The following is a 16,593-nucleotide window of genomic DNA, read 5'->3' on the forward strand; positions in this document are numbered from 1 at the left end:
TCACTCGGCTATTTCACTGTCACTCAACAGATTAGCCCCAGCTTATGCACTCCAGACTCCCATTGACCATACTTGGCCTGGGGTTAGAAGGTACCTAATGTAGCTATGGCCTGAAGGGTCAAAGATAGAAAGGGAGTCCTTCACAATAATTCCTGAGACATTGTTAAAAAGAGAAGACTGGAAGCCACCAAACAGAAATCTCATCTGAGAAGATGAATTACTCTGCCACGTCTAAGCCTAACTGGAACAAAGTTCCTCAAGCTAGAAGAGCTTAGAGAGGAGACAAGCTGATGTCCTCAGACCTTTTTAGCAGGTGACTCTGCAGCACGCTGGGAAGCACAGGTGGGAAGCAGGAGTGAATTAATTAACCCAGAATCACCATGGCTCTGAGATGTTGGAAACAGGCTGACACAAACTGGCAAGAGATTTGTTACCAAGAGTATTTTTAGTTTCAAATATCTTGAACTACCTCTATCTTACACAGGGCAAGGATGCAGGAAGCCTGGCCTATATGTAGGTCACCCAAGAGGCACACTGCATCTTCTATTTCTTCTCTCAATAGCACCTAACATACTTTCCATTAAAAGGACAGGCGTACCTCAGAGAATTACAGGCGGACTCCAGACCACCGCAATAAAACAAACACTGAACATCACAAGAAAGAAAGTCACATGAATTTTTTGGTTTCCCAGGGCATGAAAGTTACGTTTACACTAAAATGTAGTCTATTAAGAGTACAATAGCAATTAAGTCTAAAAAAAATGTGCTTGCCATAATTAAAAAATACTTTATGGCTATAAAACTCAGCCATCAGCTTAGCTTTCAGTGAGTTGTAATCTTTTTTGCTGGTAGAGGGTCTTGTCTCGAGGTTGACAGCCCCTGACTGTTGGGGGCTGGAGGGGGGTGACTGCTAGAGGTCAGGGCGGCTGTGGCATGTTTTTTTGTTTTTTGTTTTTTTAATTTTTTTAATGTTTTATTTATTTCTTAGAGAGAGAGAGACAGCATGAGCAGGGGAGGGTCAGAGAGAGAAGGAGACACAGAATTTGAAACAGACTCCAGGCTCTGAGTTGGCTGTCAGCACATAGCCTGATGCAGGGCTCGAACCCATGAACTGCGAGATCATGACCTGAGCCGAAGTCAGCTGCCTAACCGACTGAGCCACCCAGGCACCCCATTCTTAAAATAAGAAACAGTGAAGCTTCTGGCTCCTCTTTTCACAATTTCTCTACAGTTTGTGATGCTGTTTGATAGCATTTTATCCACTGTAGAACCTCTTTCAAATTAGAGGAGTCGGTCCTCTCCAACCCTGCCACTGCTTTATTCAACCAAGTGCATGCAATATGCGAACTTCACAGCATCTTCCCCAGCGGGTACTACCTCAAGAAACCCACATTGTTCTCTCATCCGTAAGAAGTAATTCATTTGTTACAAAGTTTGATCATGAGACTGTAGTGATTCAGTGCTCTCTTCAGGCTCCACTCTGAATTCTAGTTCTTTTGCTATTTCTGCCACAGGTAGTCACCTCCTTCGCTGAAGTTTTGAACCCCTCAGAGTCACCCATAAAGGTTGGAATCAACTTCTTCCAAATTCCTGTCAATGTTGATATTTTGACCTCTCCCCTTGAATCACGGATGTTCTTAGCGGCATCTAGAATACTGAATCCTTTCCAGAGGTTTTCAATTTCCTTTGCCTAGCTCCACTAGATCTTACGGCCTTATAAAAATGTATTTATTTCTTCAGTAATAAGACCGAAAGTTGAAGTCGCTCTTCAATCTCCTGCAGGACGGATGCTATGTTAGGAAGCATGAACACAGTGTTAATCCCACTGTACAGTGTGATCAGAGCTCTTGGGTGACCAGGTCCCTGGCCATGAGCGGTAATATTTTGAAAGGAATCCTTTTTTTCTGAGCAGATCTCAATAGGGAGCCAAAACTATTCAGTAAACCATGTTGTAAACAGATGTGCTATTGCCCAGGCTTTGTTGTTCCATGTACAGAGGACAGGCAGAGGAGGTTTAGCAAATTCTTAAGGGCCCTAGGACTTTCAGAATAGTTGATCAGCACTAGCGTCACCTTTAAGTCACCAGCTGCGTTAGCCCCTGACATGAGAGTCAGCCTGTCCTCTGAAGCTTGGAAGCCAGGCCCTGACTTCTCCTCTCTAGCTATGAAAGTCCTAGATGGCATCTTCTTCCCACATTGAGGCTGTTACATCTACACTAAAAATCTGTTGTGTGGTGCAGCCACCTTCCTGAATGATCTGAGCTAGATCTTCTGGAGAACTTGCTGCAGCTTCTCCATCAGCACTTGCAGCCTCACCTTGCACTTCTATGATACAGAGGAGTCTTCTTTCCTTAAACCTCATGAACCAACCTCTGCTAGCTTCACTCCTGTCTTCTGGAGCTTCCTCACCTCTCTCAGCTTTCCTAGAATTGAAGAGAGTTCTGTTCTGAATTGGGCTTCGGCTCGAGGGAATGTTGTGGCTGGTTTGATCTTCTATTCAGATCACTAAAACTTTCTCCGTATCAGCAATAAGGCTGTTTCTCACTTTCTTAGCATTCTTGGGTTTGGGAAGTAGCACTTATCATTTTCTTCAAGAGCTGTTCCACTGCATTTACAAACTTAGCTACATGTTTGGCACAAGGGGCCTGGCTTTAGGCCTATCTCAGCTTTCGACATGCCTTCATCACTAAGCTTCTTCATTTCTCGTTTGTGATCTAAAGTGGGAGACATGCGACTCTTCCTTTCACTTGAACACTTAGAAGCCACGGGAGGGTCATTAACTGCCCGAATTTCCATTCCGTGTCTCAGGAAACAGGGAGGCCCAAGGAGAGGGAGAGAAGTGAGAGGGAGAGAGGAGGGTGGGTGGAGCAGCCAGACACACACATTGACCTAGTAAGTGGCCATCTTATGTGGGCATGCTTGGTGGTGCCCCCAGAACAATTCAAACAGTAACATCAAAGACCACTGATCACAGGCCACCACAGCGAATGTAATAATGATGAAAAAAAGTTTGAAATATTCTGAGAATTACCAAAATCTGACAGAAAGAGACAAGAAGGGAGCCAATGCTGTGGGGAAAATGGTGCTGACAGACTTGCCTGACAAAGGGGTGCCACAGGCCTTCAATTTGTAAAAAAGACAGGATCTGCAAAGCACAATAAAGTGCAATAAAACAAGGTATGCCTGCACTGGGAAAGCTACTTTATTTATTTGTATAGAAACATGTGGGCTTCTGTTTTGTTTCAGAAAGAAGAATTCAGATAAACTTAGAAGGTACGAAGAAAACTATGTGCCTATTAAAAGCATCCACTTAACATTCAAAAATATATCTCACGCCTCAGAGGATTCCATCTCCTTGTTAAATTTAACATTTAAACGTAAAATGCAGTAATACTGCCACAAGACCAGCTACTTAAACCAGAAGATTCACTGTGCGGTGGAAGTGCAAACCAGCTTGCCTTTTCAGGGTTAAGAAATCAGTTCGTACAAAAACCCCAAAATGAACATTGGGAAGATTACGGCAGGGTTCAAAAATACGTGTAGACCAGAGCAACAGAGAAAAGCCCAAACTACTGCCTAAAAACCAGTGGCTAATGCACCGGCTTCTCAGCTGTTTCTAAGCCTTATCTAAGGCCCATTCTATTACCAAAGTGCACTGGCAGTAAGGGGGGGGTTATTTTTTAGATAAGGGAACAGAGCAATAGCCTACAGCTTGCTTTTTTCCCCACTTCTGCAGAGGTGCTTATGCCCCAGAGTAGCAACCCAGATAACTTCCTCTTTGCATAGAAAACACCGCCCCACGCTTCGTTAATCCTGTTAATCATCCCGTAGATATCCCTCTGGCTAAAATCAAAAGGGAAACATTACCACAATCAAAACTGTTTCCCAAATAAAACACTGTTACCAAAATTCTTTACCTAATATCCAGTGGCAAAAGGAGAGTGTCTGAGAGGAACAGCTCAACTTCCAGAGTTAATGTATTACAAAGTAATCTCTCTGTTTCATCTATTCTATTTCCTACAAACTAACAGTCTTCAATTCGGAGATGGACACGAAATCTATACCAAATTTCCACCTACATGTGGATCCTCTAAAAGAGTCTAGGTTCATTTAAATAGTTAGTTTACATGGTTTATGCGATTTTGGTATTTACTTTCTTCTGACTAGAAATAGCTTGGTGCCATACACCAAAAAAACCAAAACATGGGAATTTTATCTTCCTTACTGGTTTAGTTGAAACCCTACTGGCCTGTAGGGCTGTTCTGCTTGCTGGAGGGTACAGGAGAGGGGGAAAGGCATTACTGCTTGAATAATCAAACACTGGCTCGGAAAACAAAGTGATGTTAAAATAGGCTTCAACATGGAGCTTCTTACCAATAATCATTGCAGTGAATAGGTCTCTATATAAGAAATTAAACAGGAAAGGTTCATACCAGGCCTCAACTCCCACAATCGCAGTCACTATGTAGACAAAAGATATAGTCTGGAAGGAAAATGCAGACAAAAGCATACAAAGGCATTAATAGCTGGAAAGGTCAAGGAGCCTGTAATGCTGTATGTAGTGTTAAGTCTCGTAGTTTTAGTAAAAGCAAGAAGTACACTTAAATTTGATACTGTGGCAAGTCTTGCCTTTGAAAATATTTTTTTAAGCCAACAATACCATAAAATATCTAACTTCTAGACAATGCAAGCAACTGGCCATCATTTAGAACACTTTAAGGCACTCCAGGAACTGGTTAAGGTAGAGGCGGTCCAATTTGCCTACCCGATCACTGTCTTCAAACATTCCAATGTCTGAGGCTTTACTGGGACCTTAGGTGCAAATGGCCAAAATGGCAACAAAAAGCTGGGCTTCAAAGGCAGGGAGAGTTAATAGCGAGCCTTTTAAGTAAAAGAAAAAAGTATCTCTACACATTGAAAGCTGGCAGTCAGTAAAGACCAAAAAGCAACAATTATATGTGCATATCTCTCTTTACAAAATTAACAGTTCAAAATATTTATTAGCAATTAAGAAACTTCATTTTTTGGTAATAATGACATTGTGACTATGGTTTTTGAAAAGTGCTCTTCCTATTTAGAGGATAGACGGTAAAATATTTATCACAGAATCTTGAGAATTTCCTTTAAAATACTTGGGAGGAAGGGTATTCACGAAACTAGACTGGTCATGTAGCTGCTGAACCTAAGGAACAGGTACACAAGGTTCGCTCTGCTACCCCTACTTTTTTGTGTGTTTGAAATTTTCATAAATAAACAACAAATAATACAAGATTAAAAACGACATTATTTTTAAAGCACACATCAGTTCTAGCCAAAAAAGCATAAGGGCAATAAAGACGGGTTGATGAAGACTCCTCCCCTCCCCAAAAATTCATGGCACTGTTGAAAATGTAACACATACTTACCACCTGGCTAATGTCATATCCCCACGGCAGGAAAAGAATCCCTGTATTATACTTTTCCCAGTGGGAGAGGATGAACGAAAACAAAACCACCCATAGTAGGAGATAAAGAACAAAAACACTGACACCAGATGGTCCTCGTCCAAAGATGGAATACACAGTCACAACAAAGTAAACACATGACCAACTATCAAGGCCATGGTCAAAAAGTTCCCCTAAAGGGGTGCTGGAATTGGTTCTCCGGGCTTGCTTTCCATCCACACCATCTGAAAGAGAAACACATCACCACGGGGAAAGGTCAGCATCTGTACCAGGAGGGAGAAAATCTTCTTTAACAAACTGGAAAAACACAAAGCAAATCAGCATATCATAGGAATGATGAAGAACTGAAGTACATACAGCTACCAGCCAGTACTGTAAAAATCCACCCTCTAATTCCTACAGTTCAAAGGTTTCAGAACAAACCTCTGAACAAACAAACCTCAAACAAAAAATGCCTTAGTTCCTCAGAATTTAATCTAAAACTTAAAATATATTACATCAACTAAATGGTGTCAATTTTAGATGTGAGGACAAAGCATTGTAGTTGGACTCTGAATTCTTCCAATCGGCCTAACACTGCAGTTGTTCTGCTTGCCACAAATTCTCAGGCCTCCAGAGAATATTCAATAGTTATTCATTACAATTTCTCTAACCGCTCCTTGCTCTAGGATCCAAAAAACACCATGAACTTTAGTCGTAACACCTACTTCATCTTGTTTGAAATTAGTCACTTTGTTACAAATGTACCCCTTCCTTGATTTTAAGCGCTTTCAGGAAAGGCTTTGCACGTAGTAGGTGTTCAGTAAATATAAGAATTAAATGAATCAAGGGGCGTCTGGGTGGCTCAGTCGGTTGACTGAGTCTGACTTTGGCTCAGGTCATGATTTCACAGGTCATGGGTTCGAGCCCCACATCGAGCTCTGTGCTGACAGTGCCGAGCCTGCTTCAGATCCTCTGTCCCCCTCTCTGTGTCCCCTCCACCACTCTCCCTCTCTCAAAAATCGATCAATAAGTTAAAAAAAAAAAAGAATTAAATGGACTGATGTATTGAAACTGTACAATGCACTATTCCTGATGCTGTGAAGATTATAAGAATAATCTTAGAATAAACTAAGTTTGTGTCCTCAGTGTTTACAACTGAGAACGGAGACAACACATGGCGATTAAAGATACAACACATCCCAAACCACAGGAGAGTACAGAAAAGGGACAAGAACTCTTCAGGCTAAGATAATCGAGAGTGGCCTTCCAGACAAGATGATACCTGAGCGGGGACATACAGAATGAGTCGGATTTCAGTAGATAAGCGTGTGCTGTTTCAAGAGGAGGGAGTGCTATCGGCAAAAACAGCAAGATGGAAAAGCACATGCGTGTTCAGCTGACCACAGGAAACCAGTATGTAAAGAGGGCAGCAGGGAGGCTAGAAGGGAGGTTGGAGCCAGTTTAAAAGTTTCAGGGAGTATGAGGAGCTATGAAAAGGGTGTGAATAGGGGAATGACAAGAGTAAAAGTAGTGACATGCTTCAGGAATATTCACCTGGCATCGGTGTGAACGGCAGGCTGGAGACAGGACACAAATCGGTAAGGCCTACACTGAGATGGAATAGAGTGGGAATGAGAGGCTGGAGGCAGGTCAGATACTGAGAAAGTAAAAATGGCAATGTGGCAAAAGGTGGGTGGTGAGGCTGAAGGACCAGAAGATTCTCTCCAAAATCTCCCCTCTGGGTAACCAAGAGCACTGGTGCTAACAGAAAACAAGGAAGCCCACAGAAGGAATGTGCCTGATGGAAAAGATGCCTGAGCTGCTGGCAGAATTATCCACACGGTAATGTCAAGCAACTCAACCTAAGGTACTTACTAACAACTCAGAAGATCTACAAGGGCTAGAGAGAAACACAGGAGTCATCTCAATAGTGATAAGAATCAGGAGTACCAAGGGAATAAGAGGAAAGACAAAGTTAAGGATAAAGCACAGTGAAACACCTTCATTTAGGGGCAGAAACAGAGGAGATGGGGTGTGGGGGGTGTAGGGAGAGAAGGAGAGTGGGAAAATGGTAAAACCTAGGGCACCTAGGGTGGCTCAGTCGGTTAAGCAGCTGACTCTTGATTTTGCCTCAGGTCATAATCTCACAGTTAGGGAGTTCGAGCCCCTCACCGGGCTCTGTGCTGATACTGGAGAGCCTGCTCGGGATTCCCTCTCTCCCTCTTCTCTCTGCCCCTCCCCTGCTTGTGCTCTGTCTCAAAATAAATAAATAAACTTTTAAAAAATCTTTTTTTTTTTTTTTAAAGAAGGCCTTTAAAACCATTGTTGAAGGGATACATGACGGGGGAGTCCCAGATTCCTGCCCCAATACTACAGACCTCTGTCACACAGTGTTGAGAACTTTTCTGCTAGCTAAAATATTTCCAAAAAGTCTTTTCTCCTTATTTGCTGGCTTACTTTCTGATTTGTGGGGCAGCTTCTGTGCATTTATTACAAACACTAAATTCATGAACTGCATACTAATTAGGTCTTGTACAGCTTCCCACTGACCCCATTCCAGATCCAAGTCTGGGGTCTAGGATGTTCTGTTTCTAAAAAAACAGAATGCTTTTTTAGAAAGGTAATTCGGGGCATATAGCATATATTATGACCAAAAAAACAAAACAAAACAAAAAAAACCCCACAAACAAAAACACCTCAGGAGGACCCGGAGCAGCACCCTGGGATCAAACACACTGATATTTCTGCAGCACAATGTAAGAACAGTCACACTGGTAGAACACAGTTTAAAAATTGCCTCATGTTAGTTCAAGGCAGTTTTGCAACAAATAGTTCATGTTCGGTCAGGATTTGTGCCAGAACCGTGGATGTGAAAAAGGTACACCGTAGAGCTCTGAGGACATGCTGCTAAAAGTCAGAGCCCTCAGGTCACTCTCACCTTTTTCCCTATTCCTCCCTGCCCTTGGCAACCGAACCCTAGAGCAGAAACTTTTTTTTAATATTTTGAAATGTTTTTTATTTATTTAGAGAGAGAGGGAGAGAGGGAATGCCAAGGCGGGCTCTATGCTGTCAATGCAGAGCCTGACGTGGGGCTCGACCCCATAAACCATAAGATTATGAGCCAAAATCAAGAGTCAGATGCTTAAATGAGCTACCTAGGCACTCCCTATAGCAGTATTTTTTTTATATTTAATTTTTAAAAATATTTTTATTTTTGAGAGAGAGGCTGAGTGTGAGAGGGGGAAGGGCAGAAAGAAAGAGAGAGGGAGACGCAGAATCTGAAGCAGGCTCCAGGCTCTGAGCTGTCAGCACAGGGCCCAACGCAGGTTCGAACACATGAACTGAACCATGAGATCATGGCCTGAGCTGAAGTTGGACACTTAACTGACTGAGCCATGCAGGCGCCCCTACAGCAGAATGTTTAAGCCTGCTCATCTTTAAGAACAAATAAACAAAAGCTTCTGCCTAAAATGTAGTTTTTCACTAAGCTTTCTCCTAATTCTTCTAGACTTCACGCTCTTCCTTCCTCAAATTCTTGCACCTCTGGTCACCTTCAATGTCAGCATTTAATCATATACCAGATTATACTGGTTTTAGAAGTCATTTTTATCTGAAGAGATCTAAGCAACTTTAACTCAGGGTCTCGTATTTTATACTCATTTAAAAACTATAATACTTAAAAAAATCATTAAAAAAAAAAGGGCGCTAGGGTGTCTCAGTAGGTTAAGCGTCTGACTTCAGCTCAGATCATGATCTTGCACTTTGTGAGTTTAAGCCCTGTGTAGGGCTCTGTGCTGACAGCTCAGAGCCTGGAGCCTGCTTCAGATTCTGTGTCTTTCTCTCTCTGATCTTCCCCTGCTTGTGTTTTCTCTCTCTCAGAAATAAGAAATGAATAAACTTAAAAAAAATCATTTTAAAAAAGTACTAAAAAATAAATTTTATAAATAAAAATGAAAACTATATACTGGCTGCCTACTATGTGTTAGGCACTGTTCTCAAAACTGGGGACATAGTCCTCAAAGAATGTACATTTTAGAGCAGAGAGACAAGTAGGCAATATGGTTTTGAGCACTATGGAAAAAAATAAAGCAGGAAGGAGAACAGGAGAATGCAGGACAAGCCATGCAGACAGAAGCAACAAGAAGCGTTCTTGGCAAAACAGACAGTTATGGACTAGCACAGGGGCGAACTGATCACTTTCTTATTCTCCCACCCATTCCCCGCCGTGCTCTACTGTAGCAGCTCTCTCAAAATTCCACATATATCTGACGGGTCAGTACTGTTTCCCAAACTTAAGGCAAAAATGATGTCTTATTCCATTCAATTTCCCAAATTGGTAAATATTTTTTGTAAAGAGCCAGACAGTAGTAAATAGTTGAGGCATTATGGGCCATCAGGAGACACTGTTGCCACTACTCAACTTTGTCTATGTTGCAGAAAGCAAGCATAGAGCCCTTGCGGCTCCCTGAGCAGAGCCACGGTGGTCAGGAAGAACAAGGGCCTTACAAAGGGCAGCAAAAAAGGGGCCAAGAAGAAAGTGGTTGACCTATTTGCTAGGAAAGATCAGTATGAAGTGAAAGCACCAGCTACATTTAATATAAGAAATACTGGAAAAACACTAGTCACGAGAACTCAAGGAACAAAAATTGTATCTGACGGCCTCAAGTGCCATGTTTTTTAAGTGAGCCTTGCAGATCTACAGAATGATGAAGTTGCATTTAGAAAACTCAAGCTAATAACTGAGGATGTTCAGGGCAGAAACTGCCTAATTTCCATGGCATGGATCCTTCCCGTGAGAAAATGTACTCCATGGTCAAAAAATGGCAGACCGTGATTGAAGTTCATGTTGATGTCAAGCCACCGACAATTATTTACTTCACTTATTTTGTGTAAGTTTTACTAAAAAACGCAACAATAAGATTTGGAAGACTTTTACACTCAGCACCAACAGGTCCACCGTGTTCAGAAAAAGGTAATGGAAATCATGACCCGAGAGGTGCAGACAAATGACTTGAGAGCAGTGGTCAACAAACTGATTCCTGACAGCATCAGAAAAGATGTAGAAAAGGCTTGTCAATCGATTTTTCCACTCCATGATATCTTCATTAGCAAAGTAAAAATGCTAGAGAAGCCCAGGTTTGAGTTGGGAGAGCTCATGGGGCTTCACGGAGAAGGCAGTAGTTCTGGAAAAGCTACTGGCGATGAGACCAGTGCTCAAGTTGAACAAGCTGATGGATATGAGCCACCAGCCCAAGAATCTGTTTAAAATTCAGCCATTTAATGATGACAAATAAGAAATCTTATTCATGATGTTGAAAAAAAGAAAAAAGAAAGCAAGCAGGCACAGACAAGTAAAGGAATGACTATAGCAGTGTTCCAATAAAACTTACTTATAAAAATAGACAAAAGGACAGGGTTGGCCTGCAAGAGGCAGTTTGCCAACTCATATCTTATTCTCTGCATCCCGAGCAATGAATGACAATATTTTCCATAGAGAAATGCAAAAACATACTTATTTTATTGAATAGGAAATCAGTAAGCCCTAGTTAAAATGAATTAAGCAGAAGAGAAAATGTTAATTTAGTGGATGGCTGTCCTTGCTGAAAGACTCACCAGCCATTGACTAAAATGAGTATTTGCCAATTTCTTACCTAGAGTGTAGGCTATGAAGTTGAGGATCCCCACTACAATCCAAACCCAGTCGGGTACATGCTTGTGACCCGGCGCTGCAAAGGAAAGCACTCAGATTTTAGTACAAAGTAGGATCATTCTTACTGCAGCACATCCTGCTATTGAGAAATAGTCCTATTTATTAAATAGAAGTTTAATATTTTAAACTTCTCCAAAATATTTTACAATATACTTTCAATACAGAATTAGGTAAACGTTAAAATACACGAATAAACTGACAAAACCAAAGAAGCAACTGCCCAACCCCTCATAAACGACAGGTACTTATTTTGAGCTGTAATTATAACTCAAAGCTACCTGTTCATCTCTACCTGAAAATTATGTACATGCTAATAATGAAAATTAATGTTTTTGGAACTTACAAGATGCTTGTGTTTAATCTGCTCCTCACTGTTGACAATTATCCTACAAACATGTATTAAGCCTTCAATCTATATTCTCTCACTACTTATTAACTAGCCAAACAAAAGACCTTTTCATTTGGGTAACTAAGTATCAGGAGGTCTGGGTTCCAGGCCTGGCTCTATATTCCAGCAGTCATGTGACCATGAATAGATCATTTAACCTTTCCTAGCTTCCATTTCCCCAATATACTAGGACTAGATGGGTTATCTGGTCCTCTGGTTTCTATGATTTGGAGAAATACACATAATATTTACATATTTTTAGTACTCTTAATAACAAATTAATATGTTAGAGTAGTAAGAAAAATTAGTATTTCTAGTTATAAAACTTTTAAAGATGTTCTGAAGATTAAAATATAAATTTTTAAAAGCTACTCAGTATCAAAACCATGCTTAATAAAATGTAATCTTATTATTCACTTAGTACCTCATGATCTTCGATTGTCATCTTACTACACGTACAAAAGCTATGGCTTAAAATTTCAGTTGATAAAGGCAGGCATACATACAGTTTCAATATTCAGAATTTTTATAGTATCAAGTTGTAAGTGTTTGAAACTCTGAATTTTCCTACAAAAACAATGTTGTCAGTGACCGTTAACTTGTCCAGGTCAGTCCACGAAAGTCTGCTTAACCCCACAACACCGATGAATTTTAACACTAAGACTCTTTACTACATCATTTGTAAATATTCTTACTGGAACATATACACTCTGACTTAGAATACAAAAGATATTCAACATCCATCTTTCTATTCCACTCAACTCTATCAACTGGCTGAGCAATGAAAATAAACTCTTTCTCCCACTTATCCCCTGTCACCCCAAATACAGCCCGATTCTGTCTTAGGGCCTGGGGCAGACACAGGGCAAGGGATGACAAGGACCACGAGGACAGCATCACTGAAAGAAGACACTGGGGTCTGGGGTGGACGCAGACGACAGCTGCCTGCAAAAGCATTTTTCTCCCTTCCCCAGTGAGAGTCCCGACTTCCGTCAATAGCGTTTATGGTCTAAGAACCATTTTCAGAGGAAACCTGGAGTTATTCAAGGCAAACAGGGATGCCAAGCAGAGGGAAAGAGAGATCACATTTCCTTCTACATGGTGGNTGTTTCTGGAACTGATATGTATGCTGGGCTCTGCTTATATTCGCTTTCAGGCAAAGTGTCACAGTCCTCATTACTCTGTCTTCTTAAAAATCCAATTATTCTTTAGTTATCAAAACCCCACTGCTTTTTAGACAGCATATCTAAATTAAGAAGCCAATTTGGTTTCTAGAAGTTTATGGAAACATAAACTACTTTCACAGTAACAGACTGTGAAAACACAACTTACTTTTACACCCAATTCTAACATTTTACACACTCTTATAATAACCAAAACTTCTCCAAAAGACAAGCGTATTAATTGAGCCAGAAAACAATATGCCATTTTTCTCTATTTAGACATTTTAAATTTTATATTAAAGTAATAATCTTACCTGAAGCATAGAAGTCAGGATCAAAATATGCCATGAGTAGGAAATTGAACACGACCAGCAGAAAGCCAGAGAAGGTTATCAGATTTGGAGCCAGCCAAGTAGGAAATACCTATTTTTTTTTTTCAAAATAATTAAAGTAAAGAAATCGCTCTGGCCACCACACAACATGCAAATTTAAGTCATAATAAAAGCTATAAACTTGACAGAGCATATATAGGAGTTATATACACTAAAATGTAAACCACAATGTTCAGTTGATAGAAATAAGCATTTCATTCTCCTATTTTCTGTATTTTAAATTCTATAATCAACAAACTTATAGTCATGATATTACAGTTATTTTAGAAAATGTTTAAATGCATTTTATAAAAATGATAAATTCTAGTATAAGAAAATAAACGTATACTTCAACAATGAAATAAATCAAAAGGTATGTGACTAAGGGAAAGGAGGATAGGAGAGGGAGTTTCTCTGCACATCTTACTAAACAAACAGTTGCATCCATAATATCCTTTAAAATATTTAAAACTTACTAAAGCCTACGCACAAGCTTATTAATTGTCTTACCTTTACTATAGTATTCCAAAATGGGTGCATGACATACAGAGAGAGTGGATTGGTATCCATAGCACTGTACTGTTAAGAAATGAAAAGAGAATATTCAGTTCTCCTTGCACAATGGCAAGTAGTATAGTATTCCTGGGGTGACAATAAGATTACAAAAATAACTGGAGAATATGTCTATTCACATGATATCCTGCTCTAAATAACAAAACTGGAGGGACAATGTAAATGGGGCAAAGACAGTCAAGTACAGCCAGATTTCTTTTTTTCACTCAACCAACTTGTATAATGTCCTAATGCTTCGTTAGGGAAATTTATACTGCTTCCGAGGTCTCACTTACAATGCAAGATCAAAACACGGACACTGTGTACATTCCAACACAGACTTTCTCAGCCTCCTCCTGATGCACTTACTAGCTGCGCAATCTTGGGCAAGGTTATTAGTCTGTTTTAAGTTTGTTCACCTACCTGTAAATGAGGATGATACCTCAAAGGACTGCCATAAAAATTAGGAAAATTAATCATATGCCTGAGTGCTATGCATTAGTTATTATTAAATGTGCTTTAACCACCGAAGGATGACAGATCCCTTTATGGCAGGAAAACAGATCCCATAAATAAGCGAAGGAAGACAACAATAGGTTAGGGTTCTGTGGTAATCAAGTTCATTCCCTAATTATTGAGCTATTTAGTAAAAATTCAAAGGCAAATATAACAAATAGACACACGTGTACTGGAGTACCGGGGAAGCTGGAGGCACTCTCCTAGGTGTGGAGAAGAAGGGATCCTTTAACTGGTAAGGGATCATTCCCACCTCAGAGAGTGGCAGTATTACAACTCGTCCGGAGGACATTTACACAATGTCACAATAGTCAAATGTCTGAAAAAAGTTGTGCATTTTTTAAACATTTTTTGTAAGTCTGTTTATCTTGAGAGAGCGTGCAAGAGAGAGCGGGGGAGGGGCAGAGAAAAAGGGAGAGAGAGAATCCCAAGTAGGCTCTGTGCTGTCGGCCCAACGCGGCGCTCAATCCCACGACCGTGAGATCATGACCTGGGCCTAAATTAAGTCAGACACTTGAACTGACTGAAGCCACCCAGGCACCCCAAAAGGTTCTGGGTTTTTTAAAATTTATTTTGAAAGAGACTGTGAGCAGGGGAGGGGCAGACAGAGAGGGAGAATCTCAAGCAGGCTCTGCTGTCAGCGCAGAGCCCGACACAGGGCTCGAACCCATAAACCGTGAGATCATGACCTGAGCCGAAATCAAGAGCTGAACCCTAAACTGGATTAGCCACCCAGAAGCCCCCCTAAAAGTTCTATGTTCTATATTTATGCTTAGTATGTACATAAAATAAGTAGTAAGCATTTGAATATCTAATTTTTTTTAAAAAATCATAAAGGTCAAAATTTCTTCCTGAATGCTTCTGAATATGCAGGAAATATTTTCTTATCAGTGTTTCAAGACTCAAGACTGTGATGGAACAAAAAAAAGTAAATAAACAGAAATAACTTAAAATACTGGGGCAAAGACAGACAGCTAGTAAGTCAAATGACTGAACAGACTCCAGGTCTGAGCACCTCCCTTTCTCCACCCCATTCTGACTGACATGGGATGAGAGGGACAGAGGATCTGAGCTAGATGGTGGCAAGAAAATGGAAGGGAAGTCGCCAGCTACAGCAAGAGGCTGTGGGGCTTCAGCCAGACTCCAGGCAGGAGCCTGCTTAAATGCATGTTACTGTTCTGACTAAAATAAATTCGTGGGGGGCCTGGCTGGTTCAGTCGGAAAAGCACGCGTGACTCTTGATCTCAGGGCCTGAGTTCAAGCCCCACACTGGGTGTAGAGATACTAAAAAAAAATAATAATAAACTTAAAAAAAGTTTTCTCTAAAAATTTCTTTTTAAATAATAAAATAAAATAAACTTGGACTTGCACAGCTCTCTACAGGCCACAAAGCCTTTCCACATAATAGATACCACTGCATCTGAACTTCTATGGAATGAGGGGTCCTCAACTGACAGGACTGCCTGGATTTAAGTCTTCGTACCTGAGGACATGGAACCAGTATGAGCCCCTGGAGGCTGCCAGGGACAGAGGGACCCCGGGCCCCTCCACAGAAGTCGGCACCCAGACCCCCTCGAAGTAGCCAGTGGGTCAGATAAACAGGGAAACCATGAATTTCAAGTCCACCAGCTACTGCCAAGTACAAAAGCTGTAAGGAGTCCAAATCAGAAGGAAACTATTTAAGACATCACATGACTACCTGATACGGTGTACAAAGTACAATGTTCTTAATTCGAATGTTTGCTGAATGAGTGTCATTTAGCAGTTTTCCATAATTTAGATCTATAACGAGGTCCTTAAATGACAGTATTTTGGTCTGAGAAGCTCCTCTTTTTAAATCCTGAAGTTTTGCCTCTAAGTTTTGACTTTAGGAGACCGGTAGTATGAAAAGAACGCAAAGCTAAATTCAAGAAAGTCAGTCTGCCTAAATGGACTTTTCACAGCTAAGCTCAAATACAGCAAGAAAATGAAATAGGAGATTACAAAAGGCACTGAACAATAGACCAGAAGGACACTCCGTGCTCCGTGCTCTAGCCTTACACACCCGCGTGTTTCTCGAGATCACATATCACTTAATATAAACAAAGAAACTTAAAACTGCCTTGTGAATCAACAGGAGGGAAAAAGGACAATTCAGACCCTCCCCATGCATGAAAACATAGGTAAAACATAGACTTTTAAAGATGTGAAACTAGATTCAGGTATTTGTTAATGCTTATTAAATATATATTTTATTTTCTATTGGAATGGTATATACCCAAGTGTCTTAGCCCGGCTAGTAATCCAGTGCCAAGGCTCACTGTGACTTTACCTCCAGTCTACAAGGCCAGATGAAGCTAGCGCCCTGGAGAAATGCTTGGGAACCACAGCCTGGGTTTGAGAAAATCGTTTCAAGGCAAAATCTCAGAACCACAAGCGTTCTGAAGATGTCTAGTCCTTATGTGCCGGACGCTCATCTATGCAACTAG

The 16,593-nt window shown here is 40.7% G+C and overlaps 1 protein-coding gene and 1 pseudogene across 2 annotated transcripts in view; one reads left to right on the forward strand and one right to left on the reverse strand.

The window, feature by feature from the left end:
- Nucleotides 1-16,593, reverse strand: part of SELENOI (selenoprotein I) — a 45,536-nt gene that overhangs the window by 14,179 nt on the left and 14,764 nt on the right. The window contains exons 2-6 of one of the 2 annotated variants that reach the window (XM_077774227.1): nt 13,568-13,636; nt 13,001-13,109; nt 11,077-11,151; nt 5,405-5,667; nt 4,374-4,482 (exon numbers count right to left, since the gene is read on the reverse strand). In XM_077774227.1, coding sequence (XP_077630353.1) covers nt 4,374-4,482; nt 5,405-5,667; nt 11,077-11,151; nt 13,001-13,109; nt 13,568-13,636 — 625 coding nt within the window. The remainder of the gene's footprint in view (nt 1-4,373; nt 4,483-5,404; nt 5,668-11,076; nt 11,152-13,000; nt 13,110-13,567; nt 13,637-16,593) is intronic. The other variant, XM_077774228.1, reaches the window with a different exon arrangement.
- On the forward strand, nt 7,236-10,691 carry LOC144239900 (small ribosomal subunit protein eS1 pseudogene; annotated as a pseudogene).

Source organism: Crocuta crocuta, unplaced genomic scaffold (genome assembly GCF_008692635.1).
Source record: "Crocuta crocuta isolate KB4526 unplaced genomic scaffold, BGI_CrCroc_1.0 scaffold246, whole genome shotgun sequence".
In the NCBI taxonomy this organism is placed as follows: domain Eukaryota; kingdom Metazoa; phylum Chordata; class Mammalia; order Carnivora; family Hyaenidae; genus Crocuta; species Crocuta crocuta.